This window comes from Geotrypetes seraphini, chromosome 16 (genome assembly GCF_902459505.1).
Source record: "Geotrypetes seraphini chromosome 16, aGeoSer1.1, whole genome shotgun sequence".
Taxonomy (NCBI): domain Eukaryota; kingdom Metazoa; phylum Chordata; class Amphibia; order Gymnophiona; family Dermophiidae; genus Geotrypetes; species Geotrypetes seraphini.
In genome coordinates this window covers 29,634,138-29,648,834 of record NC_047099.1, presented here as the reverse complement: position 1 = coordinate 29,648,834, position 14,697 = coordinate 29,634,138, and the positions used below count along the sequence as shown (strand labels likewise).

General features: G+C 45.4%; 1 protein-coding gene across 2 annotated transcripts in view; it reads left to right on the top strand.

Annotated features, from left to right (window-relative positions):
• PFN1 (profilin 1) overlaps window positions 1–14,187 on the top strand; it is a 29,732-nt gene extending 15,545 nt beyond the window's left edge. For both annotated transcript variants that reach the window (XM_033924478.1, XM_033924480.1), the window contains exons 2-3: window positions 9,626–9,812; window positions 13,822–14,187. In XM_033924478.1, the coding sequence (XP_033780369.1) occupies window positions 9,626–9,812; window positions 13,822–13,919 (285 nt within the window). In that variant the 3' untranslated portion in view covers window positions 13,920–14,187. The remainder of the gene's footprint in view (window positions 1–9,625; window positions 9,813–13,821) is intronic.
• The last annotated feature ends 510 nt before the right edge of the window (window positions 14,188–14,697 follow it).

The window sequence follows — 14,697 nt, the reverse complement described above, 5'->3', positions numbered from 1 at the left end:
CCCGTCCACTCCGGAGTCTCGGAGCCGTGGTCCCCATATTCAAGACCCTGATCTGTGGGGCGATTCTGAAGAACCTTTTCTGTCAGAAGGAGAATGTTTGTCAGAGGAAGACGAGCCTGTACTTCAGGACACTTCCTCCAAGCCTGATTCCACCTCTTTCTCTTCTTTTTTAAGAGATATGTGTGAATCTCTTTCCATTCCTTTGGAGGCTGAGTCTAAAAAGTCCAAAGCTTTTCTGGACGCTCTTGATTTTGACCAGCCTCCAAAAGAATTTTTGAAACTCCCTTTACATGACATCCTGAGGGAGACCTTTTACAAGAATCTGGAGACTCCTCTTACTGTCCCGGGAGCCCCTCGCAAATTGGATTCCCTTTATAAAGTAATCCCTATACCTGGTTTCGATAAACCGCAACTCTCTCATGAGTCTCTTCTTGTAGAATCCACCCTCAAGAAGTCCTTGGGAGCTAGTGTCTATGCCTCTGTCCCTCCTGGCAGAGAGGGTAAAGCCATGGACAAATTCGGTAAGCGACTTTACCAGAATGCGATGCTTGCTAATCGTTCTGGTAACTATGCTTTTCATTTTTCGTTTTATTTAAAGCATCTCCTTACCACCATGGCTTCCTTTGAGCAGTACCTTCCTGTGGGGAATCGTGAGGCTTTCCATCAGTGCTCTTCAGCTCTTTTCCAGCTCAGAAAATTCATGGTAAGGTCTATATATGACACTTTTGAGCTTACCTCTAGAGCAACAGCCATGTCTGTAGCCATGCGCCGTTTGGCTTGGCTCAGAGTCTCTGAGCTTGATGTTAATCATCAAGACCGGTTGGCTAATGCCCCATGTTTAGGGGATGAGCTGTTCGGAGATTCTATGGACTCAACGACCCAGAAGCTCTCGGCTCATGAAACCCGCTGGGATACCCTTCTTAAGACTAAGAAGAAACCTCCACCTTCACGGCCATTCAGACAGCAAACGGCCTATCAGCGGCGTTTTGTGGCTCGCCCCTTGCAGCCTTCCACTCAGCAACCTAGGAGGCAGCGGCAACAGCAGCGGCAAACACCTAGGCCTCAGCAGCAACAACCAGCTAAGCAGCCTCCTCCACAAAAATCGACTCAGCCCTTTTGACTTGATACTCGAGGGCATAGCCAGCGTTCAACCATCTCCTCTCCTCCCTCAACCGATAGGAGGACGACTGTCTTTCTTTCTCAGCCGGTGGGAAGTTATCACTTCGGACCAGTGGGTCCTCAACATCATCCGCCACGGCTACTCTCTCAACTTTCACACCCTTCCGGGCCAAAGTCTACCAAAAGAGTCTGCTTTGCACACTCCTCAATCTGCCCTCCTTTGTCAGGAGGTTCAGTCCCTCCTGCTTCTGAACGCCATAGAGGAAGTTCCTCTGGACCAAAGAGGGCAAGGATTCTACTCCCGGTATTTTCTAGTCCCCAAGAAAACAGGAGACCTCAGACCTATTCTAGATCTGCGAGATCTCAACAAATGTTTGGTCAAAGAAAAATTCAAGATGCTATCTCTAGCTACGCTTTATCCTCTCCTCGATCACAACGACTGGCTATGCTCTCTCGATCTCAAAGAGGCCTACACTCACATTCCAATTCATCCGGCCTCCAGACAGTACCTTCGCTTCATGATCAATCGCTGTCATTACCAATACAGAGTGCTCCCCTTCGGTCTTGCCTCCTCTCCAAGAGTGTTCACAAAATGTCTGGTAGTGGTGGCAGCGTTTCTACGCTCCCACCACCTTCAGGTTTTTCCCTACCTGGACGATTGGTTAATCAAGGCCATTTCATCTCAGACTGTTCTTCTGGCCACCAACCAGACCATCTTTTTTCTACAACTACTGGGGTTCGAAATCAATATACCCAAGTCTCACCTTCTGCCTACGCGGAGACTTCAATTCATTGGAGCGGTACTGGACACGGTCCAGATGAGAGCCTTCTTGCCGGACAACCGTCTTCACAACCTCCAATCACTCTGTCAGCAGGTGCTGTCCCAGCACTCCATTTCTGCAAAGCAGATGATGATTCTCTTGGGTCACATGGCCTCCACAGTTCATGTCACACCCCTGGCACGGCTTCACCTGCGCACTCCTCAATGGACCCTGGCTCTCCAGTGGTCTCAAGCGACAGACTCTTGCTCACGACACATATCTGTGACATCGTCTCTTCGTCAGTCTCTGCAATGGTGGTTGATATCCTCAAATCTCTCCAGGGGCCTTCTGTTCCATCTGCCTCCTCATCATCTGGTCATCACCACCGACGCCTCCCCTTATGCATGGGGAGCTCATCTGAACGAGTTCCAAACTCAGGGCCTTTGGACTCCTCAGGAAAAGAAGCATCACATCAATTTCCTGGAACTCAGGGCAATGTTCTATGCCCTCAAGGCCTTCCAACACCTTCTATTTCCTCAAGTCCTTCTAATTTGCACAGACAACCAGGTGGCTATGTACTACATCAACAAGCAGGGGGGAACGGGCTCTCGCCTCTTATGCCAGGAAGCCCAGAGAATCTGGTCTTGGGCGTCCTCGCGCCGCTTATTCCTGAAAGCGATTTATATTCAGGGAGAACAGAACTTCTTAGCGGACAAGCTCAGCAGAGTTCTCCAACCCCACGAATGGACTCTCGACCCATCGACTCTACAGTCCATCTTTGCACAATGGGGCACTCCTCAGGTGGACCTTTTTGCAGCTCCTCACAATCATCAGTTGCCCCAATTCTGCTCCAGACTTTACTCACCGTCTGGCAGCGGATGCGTTTCTTCTGGATTGGTCCAATCTATTCCTTTATGCTTTCCCTCCTCTGCCTCTCATGCTTCGGACCTTGTTCAAACTAAAGAGGGAACGAGCCACCATGATCCTGATTGCTCCACGGTGGCCCAGACAGCATTGGTTCTCCCTTCTACTTCAACTCAGTTCCAGGGATCCATTTCTACTTCCACTGTTTCCATCTCTGCTTACACAGGATCAGGAAACCCTCCTCCATCCCAACCTGCAGTCTCTACACCTGACAGCTTGGTATCTCTCGGGCTGACTTCAACTGATCTTTTGTTATCTCAGCCTGTTCGCTCCATCCTGGACGCCTCCAGGAAACCAGCCACTCTACAATGTTACCATCAAAAGTGGACGAGGTTTTCTTCTTGGTGCCTCCTACATCATCATGACCCCAAGTCTCTTGCAGTGGAACCTCTATTGGATTATCTGCTTTCTCTGTCTACTTCTGGTCTCAAGTCTACTTCCATCAGAGTTCATCTCAGTGCCATTACGGCCTTTCATGAGCCGGTCCAGGGGAAACTCCTTTCAGCTCATCCCCTGGTCTCCAGATTCATGCGAGGTCTTTTCAATCTGAAACCACCTCTCAAAGCACCTCCGGTGATCTGGGATCTGAACGTGGTTCTTTCCGCCTTGATGAAGCCTCCATTTGAACCCTTGGCTACTGCCTCTTTCAAGTTTCTCACTTGGAAGGTACTTTTTCTTATTGCTCTCACCTCTGCCAGGAGGGTCAGTGAGCTCCATGCACTAGTTTCTGATCCACCTTTCACTGTCTTTCATCACGACAAGGTGGTTCTACGTACACATCCAAAGTTTCTTCCTAAGGTTGTTTCTGAGTTTCATCTCAACCAATCTATTGTACTACCTGTTTTTTTCCCTAAACCTCACTCTCATTCCGGGGAACAGGCTCTTCATACTTTGGACTGTAAGCGGGCTTTAGCTTACTATTTAGACCGTACTAAGCCCCACAGATCATCTCCCCAACTTTTTCTGTCCTTTGATCCTAATAAATTGGGACGTCCTGTTTCTAAGCGTACGCTATCTAATTGGCTTGCTGCGTGCATTTCATTCTGCTATGCTCAGTCCGGACTGACACTGGAAGGTTCTGTCACGGCACATAGAATTAGAGCTATGGCAGCATCTGTAGCTTTCCTCCGTTCCACGCCCATTGAGGAAATCTGCAAAGCTGCTACGTGGTCCTCAGTCCATACTTTTACATCTCATTATTGTCTGGATGCTTTCTCCAGACGGGATGGACATTTCGGCCAATCTGTTTTGCAAAATTTGTTTTCCTAATGGCCAACCTTCCCTCCATCCCTCTTTTTGTTAGCTTAGAGGTCACCCATCAGTCAAGAATATGCTGCCTGCTTGTCCTGGGATAAAGCACAGTTACTTACTGTAACAGGTGTTATCCAGGGACAGCAGGCAGATATTCTTGCGTCCCACCCACCTCCCCGGGTTGGCTTCTTAGCTGGCTTATCTTAACTGAGGGACCGCGCGTCGGGGTCGGGCGGGAAGGCACTCGCGCATGCGCGGTGCGGTCTCTAGAACTTTCCAAGTTCTTAGAGTGCAATCACTCTAAAAGTGTCCGTACCGGGGCTCCGTCGGTGCCGTCACCCATCAGTCAAGAATATCTGCCTGCTGTCCCTGGATAACACCTGTTACGGTAAGTAACTGTGCTTTATAGTAGGACATATTTGCCTTTCACTAGATTGTGTTCAGGGTGAGAAGACCACTTCATTGTCATATACAGCATTCTGACAGTCTTGGTTCGCAACATTTTTTTAAAAACTCAATAAAAAAAATTTTTTTTTTAAAACAGGGCTTGACAAATCCCAGGCACCAGGATGTAGTTTCTAGGTATTGTGTGACCTGGGATTTCAGGCACCTGATTCTTTTTTTTTTTTTATTTTCCCTTTGGGTAGCACTGCCCCAAACGGCTTCTTCCAGCCCTGCATGGTGATCAGGATCTGCATATACTTTAGCCATGCAGTGCAAGGTATTTAGAAAGTCTTAATTTGAAACCACAAGACTTCTTAATTCCCCACTAGGGAATTAATTATTATTTGCGTTTTAGTTGCAGGGATATACAGGGATGAGCAGTTTGAACCAGTGCTGTGAATAAGGTAAGATCCAGAGAAATGGGTGGGGAAGTTGTCTCATTCTGCTGTTTCGCTTTAGCCATCTAATGGGTGCTGTCAATACAGCTGGCATGCTTTGGGAAGGGAGTCTATTGGTATAATCTTCCTAGCCATGCCATCTACCCCTTTTGAGATCCAATGTACTTATCTCAAGCTTTCTTGAATTCAGAGGCCCTTGTCTTCCCACTTCTACTGAGCTATTAAGGATTCACCTTATGAAAGTATTTTGAGGTCCCTTCAGGCTCTTATCCCTTCAGTCATCCTATGCATCCTCATTTCAACATTTTCTTTCAATTGAAACTCACCTCGTATGTTTATGCTACGTACACACTAAACATCTCTTGTATCTCCCATCCCCTGTGTTTTCCTCCAAAGTATACGTATTGAGATCTTTGTTCCTGTTACCTTATGCCAAAGACCACTCACCATTTAGTAGTCTTCCTTGGGACTGACTCCATCCTGTTTTGAAGGTATTGTCTCCAGAATTGTACAGAATGTCCTAAATGAGACTTCACCAGTCTTAAATATAGGGGCATCAATACCTCCTTTTTCCCTACTGGCCATTCTCTCCCTTTGTACCCAAGCACCCTTCTAGCTTTTGCCATCTCACCAAGTCCCACTCTTTCATGGCAAAAGTTCTCCCACCCCAAGAAAAAACAAATTATACTGTTCTATTAAGCATTGAATCTTAGCCAAATTCTAGACCATTCCTCAAACTTCACTAGGTTTTTCCTCATGTTATCCACACCATCAGGGGGTTTCTTACTCTATTTCAGACCTCAGTATCATCTGTAAAGAGGTAAATCTTACCAGTCAGCCCTTCAGAAATATAATTTTTAAAAAAAGAACCAAACCTTGTGGCACACCATTGGTAATATCCTTTCCTCAGTGATCTTCTGTCTTCTTCTACTCAACCAGTTTCTGACCCAATCTTGCTGAGGGCACTCAAGTTCCACATGCCTGTGGAACTGTCAAAGACTTTGCTAAAAGCCTAAATACACATACAGCACACTCTCATCCAATTCTTTGGTCACCCAGTCAAAGAACTTGATCAGATTTGTCAAAGACCTGCTTCTAGTGAAGTCACTAGCCTGTAGTTCCTTACCTCTTTCTTTCAGTTTAGTGGAGGAACCATCCACCCACCCTTTTCTAGTCTGGTACCACTCCCAACTTCAAAGAAGCATTGAAAAGATCAGTCAGCAGAGCTGCCAGAACTTCCATAAGTTCTTCAGTACCCTCTATTGCTTTGTCCACCTCTAGCTAGCTCCTGGTGAAATCGTTCAGGGTGTACCACACATTTCTATGTCCATTCTGCTTCCAGTCCTACAGCTGTGAACACAACAAACATTTTAAGCAATTCAGCGTCTTCCTTAGCAATAGCAGCAGATGAATCCAGAGACTAGTGGGATAGCACACATCTACCAGCAGGTGGAGGTATAGAGACTGATTAGCAGGTGTCCCTCTTCGACGTAACTTCTCCTGTTCCTCAGTATTCTTTATCTCCAGTAGGCGGATGGTTGCAGTTCCACTGGCTTCTGGATTTAGTTTTGGCTCCTGTAGAGTGCTCTTCAGTGAGCAAGGGGTGTTTTGGCTGAGCAGTGTCAACTTTGGAGGTTACACCTGGGCCCCCAGGTCCCTGCCCCACCCTCCCTCTGGTGATTGAGGGCTGACTTGGTCTCTTTTTTTTTTTTTCTTTCCCATACTCGTAAACAACAACAAAACCAGCGAGACCAAATTTACTGTATGGGTTTCTGCCCTGCCAGTGCTGAGTAACCAGCATCTATCAGCCCTAACAAAGAGGTTGTGAGTATCAGTCTCCAAGTGTTTGGACTGAGGGTTTGGTGTCAACATGAGTAACACGCAAAGCAAAGCTGACTTTTTTTCAGCAGGTGCCCTGGCCTCTGTTGTCCAAAACAGATGTCGGCGGCAGTACGGCTGCCTTTGGCAATGACACGCAGTCTGGCTTGGTGAGTTTCTCAAGAACTGGTTCTTTTAATGCACTGTGCGTTCTCGTGGCATGCGGCCCATTGTGATCGGCCTGAGGATGCTTTGAAGGGAGACTCCGCTCTGTATTCTATTTCCCAGTTTCAGATTGTTTCTGAACTGGGTCGGCAGATAGCACATCGCCGCAGAGTGCTGTCGATAGCAGGAGAGTACCCGGTGCTTTGTACGGGTTTCCCTAGCCTCTCTCGGGGTCTCAATGGTGAGGCTTTGCATGGTTGGATGTTTCCTTCTTCGGGGCTCTGTGCAGCACTGTGTGTCTGGTAGCACTATAGAAATAATTCTTGGTCGTAGTAGTGATATGGAGACTCTAGTGATGGAGCAAGGTGGCCTGGTGGCACTTCTGTCAGCTTCTAGATATTCCTACCCTATACCACTTTTGCACGTCTTACCAACACATCTAAAGTCTTGTTCCTCCCCTCAATTTTACTGTCTGCTGTCTTCCATATTTGCTTTACTGACTACTTGACCAGCCTCAACTTTTCCAAATATTTTTGCCTGTTTCTGCAATTTTTTTTTGGGGGGGGGGGGGCAGCCTTCCCTTTTACTCTACATGGATTGCCTTTACAGTAGCTCAGTTTTCTAAGAGCTAATGCTTATCTGGGAGGGGATTCAAACTATCCCTCCCCCCGTCACTGGGAAACGGTTGGAAGAAGTAAAAGGTCCTAGAACAGTGGTTCTCAACCCTGTCCTAGGGGACCCCCAGCCAGTCAGGCTTTCAAGATATTCCTAATGAATATGCATGACACATTTGCATGCCTGTCTCCTCCATTATATGCAAATCTCTCTCATGCATATTCATTAGGGATATATTGAAAACCTGACTGGCTGGGGGTCCCCTAGGATAAGGTTGAGAATCACTGCCCTAGAAGCTGGCTTGAAGATTTAATACATTTTTGGCCTGTAAAAGGGTCATGGGTTTTGCTATACCGCCTGTCTGGGCACAATCAAATCTGTAAGACCAGTATATAAAATCCAGTGGAAGCCTTTACAAAATTAAGGCAGGCTGGGCTGCAGGTGTTGGTACTCTAAACCAGTGATTCCCAACCCTGTCCTGGAGGAACACCAGGCCAATCGGGTTTTCAGGCTAGCCCTAATGAAGATGCATGAGAGAGATTTGCATATGATGGAAGTGATAGGCATGCAAATTTGCTTCATGCATATTCATTAGGGCTAGCCTGAAAACCCAATTGGCCTGGTGTTCCTCCAGGACAGGGTTGGGAACCACTGCTCTAAACATCAGTATTAGCAAATGTTAAAACGTTTACCAGTTAATGCAAGTTTTATTTTGAAGTTGGAGTTGGTACATTTGATTCCACAGCCCTGGTAAGGTTAGTCTTGTATAGTAAACTTCACAACAAAGGCCCTGTGAAGGAACTTCTATTTTAATCTGTACAACTGTGTGTAGCAGATGTTTTTAATTTGGAGCTCCTTTCTGCTGTTAGATGCTATACTGCAGCGGTCTCAAACACGCGGCCCGCGGGCCACATATGGCTCTCCAAGTTTTATTTGCGGCCCGTGGTCTGGACGCGATCATTCTCTTTGTTTTGGAGCAGCAGCGTGTCTGGCCGTCTCGTTCTGTTCAAAGCCACGGGTTGGCAGCTCCTTGCGCTATCCATGGAAGAGCCGGCCAGACAATCTGCTGCTCCAGTGGTGTAACAAGGGGGGCGGTCCACTGTTCTCCCTAGAGTGCTATCTATGGAAGAGCTGGCCAGACAAGCTGCTGCTCCAGTGGCGTAACAAGGGGGGCGGTCCACTGTTCTCCCTAGAGTGCGGCTCTTCTAGAGCAGTGGTGCCCAACCTGCTTCCCTTCCCTTCTCACCGCTGCCATCTGGGAACAGGCCGGCACTGTGTTCTTTGATCTCCCTGCTTCTCTTCTGCTCGACATCAATTCTGACGTCGAGAGGACGTTCTGGCTAGCCAATCGCTGCCTGGCTGCTTGGAACGTCCTTTCCGACGTTAGAACTGGCCCCGTGGAGAAGAGAAGCAGGGAGATCTCAGCCTGTTCCCGATGGCGGCAGCAGCAGCAGCAGCCTATTCCCCGGCGGTGGTGGCATGGGGAGGGCAGGAAGAAAGAAAGAAGGGGGGCAGGGAGCCAGAAACAAAGCAAAAAATGGGACACAGAATCAGAAAGACAGACAGAGAAAGAAAGAAAAAGTTGGGGGAGGGAAAGAGGTCTGGAAGAAGGGAAGAAATATTGGATGCACAGTCAGAAGAATAAAGTGCAACCAGAGACTGATGAAATTACCAAAGGTAGGAAAATGATTTTATTTTCAATTTAGTGATTGAAATGTGCCAGTTTTTGAGAAAGAAAAGATATTAAACTTTAAATGTGAGGGCTGCAGAAAAAATAGTTAATGTCTTATTAAAGAAATGACAATTTTGCATGAGGTTAAAAACTCTTTATAGTTTATATATCTTTCCTTTTAGCTGTTAAAGGAAAGTTTTATAAACTATAAAGAGTTTAATCTCATGCAAAATTGTCATTTCTTTAATAAGACATTAACTATTTTTTCTGCGGCCCTCCAAGTACCTACAAATCCAAAATGTGGCCCCGCAAAGGGTTTGAGTTTGAGACCACTGCTATACTGCATACCCAAAAAGGTCAAAGCAGTGCGCAAGTTTTGTTTCTTTAAAAAAAAAAAAAAAAATTCTTGCTCTACCCAATACACTAATCCTCTTTCTTTTTAATTCCCATTCCTTCAGCCTCAAGAAATAAATATGTTAATTGGGCAGGACCGTAATGCAATCCTCACTAAAGGTGCATGTCTAGGGGGTCAGAAGGTGTCTGTGATCAAGGATAACTATATAGATGATGGTACAATAGATGCCAGAACAAAAAACAGCTGTGGAGGCCCAACATTTGCCGTTTCGATCAGCAGGACTAAAAGCGGTGAGTTATCGCTTAACATTGGGGTGGGCTGAGAAGCGCACAATTGAGCGGAACATTGGCTAAAGACTGGAAACATTTTGTAAAGTTAAAGATCCTCTTCCAGAGTCTCAAGAACTTTGGTGCTAATTAATGCACCTGGGCTGGAAGAGCAAGTACACTTCCCCTTGTGTATTCACAGTTTCTGTATGTACGGTTTAATTTTTTGGGTTTTTTTTTTTTTTTTTTTTTTTTAAACTTAAAATTCTTTTTTTCAGGCTATTTTAAGCCTCCTCTTAAGCCTTACTCGGTGGTCTAGTGGGTTTTCGGGGCAGGAGCGATCTTCACCCGCTCCTGCCCCGTGCAGATCGCTCACAGGAAATGGCTTGCGAGACTACGGGAGCTCAAGGCAGCCATTTCCTGTGAGCGATCTGCACGGAGCAGGAGTGTGGGAAGATCGCTCCTGCCTGAAAACTCGCTAGACCACCAGGTAAGGCTTAAGGGGGGATTTCAGGGCTTAAAATAGCCGAGGGACGCGCAGGGGTTAGAGGCAGAACCGGCCTGAATAATCTCTCTCTCTCTTTTTTTTTTTTTTTTTTTAATATTCATGGGCCAGCTCTGCCCCTAACCACTGCGAATATGGAGAGGGAAGTGTATTACAACTGCTAGTTTGTCCTAGAAAAGGTTGCTTGATTTGAACTGCATGTTTACGATACCACGTGCAAAACTATTTTTGATTGTAGCACATCTCGGACAAGATTGTGTACCAAAATGCAGATCATTTCTTAAAACATTCAATGCAAGGCCCGTGGAGACAACCTGTCCAGGGTTCCATCCCCCTCAACATGGGATCCAGCACTTAATCCTTTTCACTTTTGATCTGCTCTACTCACATCTCGGACGAATATCTTAGTGGCTCGAGCGCAGGCTGTGGGTGCCATGTGTAAGAACCCTTGGGGTATCTGGGTGCCAGATGTATATTTGCCCATCCCCATCATGCTTTCAGGTTCTGTGGGGGTGGTGGTCTTGGTGGGGTGGTCTGACTAGCAGCCCAAAGATTTGAGTTTGGAGCCTTCTTTAGAAGCATCTGAAGCGGAAAGTCCTTTCTATCTTTCCAGCTGCACAGAACTGCAAGGACAGCCCTATCGATTCCTATGGGAAATTTCGGGGTGGGTCAGAACTCCGTTTTTGAAGGTTTCTCTGGTTAGTTCCCCACCTCCAAAATTCCAGTTTGCATTTTTGGATTTTCAGAAGTTTCCACGAGCTATTTTGGCACAATTTTTCTAGGAGCAGCCATTTTGGATTTCAGTTGATCTGCCTCAAAACTCCTTTTTTGATTTGTCATTTTGGGATTGACTCCTCAGGTGGTGAGGACACTATTTCATGTAAAACTTGTCGTCCAGGGCCGGTGAACCGCAGTGGGTCTGAGAAATGGGTAGGAAGTACCAACAAGGACCCCCCCTCCCCCTGTCTTGTGTTTGATGCAAAGTGGAAACATATGGAGTCTGAACCCACAAGGTCTCAGCCTGGAGGATCTTCAGGCTTCATTTTACTTCCCCTGCACGGGGCTTCTCCCCATAGTGTTTGAATCTCAATGGAGAGCATGTTTGCAGTCATTGACCCTGGGAGGGTCTTCTCCAGTGTCTGCTTCTCCGTTAAGCAAGTTGGGTCCTAGCTCTAGTGACCTGAGTCACTCCCAGGGCTGTGGAGTCAGTAGATAAATGTTCCAACTCAGACTCCTCAGTTTTTTGTACTTTAGACTCCGACTCCAGGTACCCGAAATTTCCTCTGACTCCTCGACTCCGACTCCACAGCCCTGGTCACTCCATGCCACTTTTATATTTGGGCTCTGATAGTACTGGATGACTCCAGTTCCTTGCTTGGGTCCAGCAGTCCAAAGGCCTCCCTGGCTCGTGACCAGAAGGATGACCCTCATATCTGCCACCTCTTCAAATGTCTTTTTTTTTTTTTATTATTCTATGCAACTTACACTATCCTGATGATCTCACAATCTTGTTCAGCAGCAACCTGCATAAACAAACCCTAAAATGGTTATACCAAGTTTAATTTGTGTGAGAACATATACAGGATTTAAAGTTATTTGGGGGGCTTTGTGTTAAGAGCAAGGAAAATGAGCAATTTGATTAGTGTAGTAGAATTCTTCATCCTGAACACAAACAGCTTGTAAGTTCATTGTCTGTCCTCTTATTTAAAAAAAAAATAATAAATTCATATCTTCATGTAAGCAAGCCAGTTTTTAATAATTCATATCTTCATGTAAGCAAGCCAGTTTTTAATAATTCATATCTTCATGTAAGCAAGCCAGTTTTTAACTACAGGTTTTGTTTTCAGGTCTTCACTTGAATGTGCTTGCTGGTCATTGGCTATACCTATATGGTATATAACAAAGCTCTGAATCCTCTTAAAGGCATATCTAGTTAGTTTTAGAAAACTACTAAAAAAAAATGCAATTATGTAAATGTTGCCTGTTCAGGAATTCTAAACGCAAGTTAGATGTGCCTGGGATTCAAGAGCCAAGGTATAATAGTGTATCTCGAACTGTGTGCCTCCTGAGATTTCAGCTGTGCCATGGCACACTGGAGAGGGTAGGTGCCGGCTGACTGCTTACAGGATGTGCAGCGAGAGGCACATTCTCTGCAGGCAATCAACCGGTGCCGGCACCTCTCCTCTCCAGCCCGCTTCCCTTTTGGCATCCCCCCCCCCCCCACACTCAGGGCCCGTCTGGAGAGCCTTCACACACATGTGGATGTGATGACATCATGCGTGCACATGTCGGTCATGGCAACGTCTGCACACTTCCAGATGCCTCGAGCCGTAGCCACTGCGTTAAGTGTGCTGTGGCTCAAAGTTTGCTGGACACTGGTATAATAGGTATACCTAAAGGGGGGAGCAAGTAGCTTCCTGGTGTAAGGTCTGCCTCGGTGGACAAGTTCTACAGTCTATTGTGTTAAATCATTTCCTAAGCCTTGGGGGGGGGGAGGGGGCGTGCGACTCACCTGGTCACAGTCCTTGATCTGCAGTAGCTTTTTCATAAAGCAAAACAAATATTTTAAAACTCCTTTTAGTATTTCATAATATGGTGTCAGGTCAAAGGTGCGCCCAGACAATTGAGCGCAGCGCGGAGGTGCGCGCCGCTCTAAATTACTGTTTTTATGGCTCCGACAGGGGGGCGTGGGGGAACCTCCCCCCCACTTTACTTAATAGACATCGCGCCGCGTTGTGGGGGGTTGTAATCCCCCACATTTTACTGAAAACTTCACTTTTTCCCTGTTTTAGGGAAAAAGTTCAGTTTACAGTAAAATGTGGAGGGTTACAACCCCCCCATAACGCCGGCGCGATGTCTATTAAGTAAACTGGGGGGGGGGTGTTCCCCAACAAAACCCCCCGTCGGAGCCCCTAAAAACTGTAATTTTTGTAAACCAAAAATAAAAATAAAAAAATAAAAATAAAAATAAAAAAAAATAAAAAATAAAAATAAAATTTTAAAGGTAATTCGATGGGTTATAGGGAGCCAGTGTGATTTAATTAGTAAGGGGGTAACATGGTCAAATTTCTTTGCATTGTAGATTAATTTGACTGCTGTATTTTGGATGATTTGGAGACGTCTATTTTCTTTTTGGGTTATGTTAATTAGAAGAGAGTTGCAATAGTCCAGTTTAGAAATAATAAGAGTGTGAACCGCCTAGAAGTCATCTGACTATGGCGGTATAGAAGAATAAAGTTATTATTATTATTATAATTTTGTGCGGCGCGCACCTCTGCGCTGCGCTCAATTGTCGGCGCGCACTTTTGTCTTTCGCGCCGTTTGTCTATGAACCCATAATCTAGGTAGGGCATTTTGTAGCAGTTACGTACTAACTTTCACCGCTGGCCTCCCTGAGCAAACACTAATTAGTGTAAAATGTGCAGAGCAGCCTTTGCTTTTTTAAATGCGAACACTTCTGTACAAGTTGTGTAAATTGTGTTGCATCTCTACAGACTAAAATTGTCCCCCCCCCCTCTCTCTTCCCAGCCTTGATCATGGTAGTTGGCAAGGAAGGAGTCCACGGAGGCACAGTCAATACAGCAGTTTCTCCCACAGTTGAGTACCTGACAAAATCAGGATACTGATGGATCCAAATCGACACCATCCCTCCCTCCCCAGCTTTTTCCTCCTGCATTATCCAATCCGGTACTACTGAGCACATCGGCAAGAGGTGGGCACAATCCCCCAACACGAGGAATTCAGCTACAGCTGCTTGCTTTCTCAGTTCTTGCGCCATGCCCTTTTTGTCGACATGAAGTCCCTTAGCAGCCAATGTCCTCTTGTATAACTTTTTTTTTTTTTTTTTCCAGAATTTATATTGGAATATGAAATAAAATTGAAATTCTAAAAAAATTGTATGGTTTTGTTTTATTTTAATTTATATTCCACATATCCTACAATTCTATATAGATTACAATAAAACATCCAGAAAGATAAGACGTACAAGTAAGTCTTACACAGCAAAGCATATTACAGTTTTTTGGGGGGTTGTTTTTTTTTTTTTTTTTTTTTTTTGGTAGTATGGTATAATATAGCAAGGCAGTTTTCTCTATTCCCATCCTGTCCCTTTCTACCTTGTCCCTGCAAAATTTCCATTTGCACAAGCCTTGAACACTTGATTTTATCTTTAAGTCTTTGTGGTTTTTTTTTTTTTTTAATTCTTTATTCGTTTTTAAACTTTCAAGTGTACAGAAATCATAATAAACACTATTAATTAGATCACTTGAACATCTTATCATTGTATCTTATAAATATAAATGCAACCCTCCCTCTAAGCCCAAGTCTTTGAAAAGTATATTCTGTACAACTGTTCCTATAAATCACAAGTAGAGCCTTTCATTTTGATCTGGTTATGGTACAACC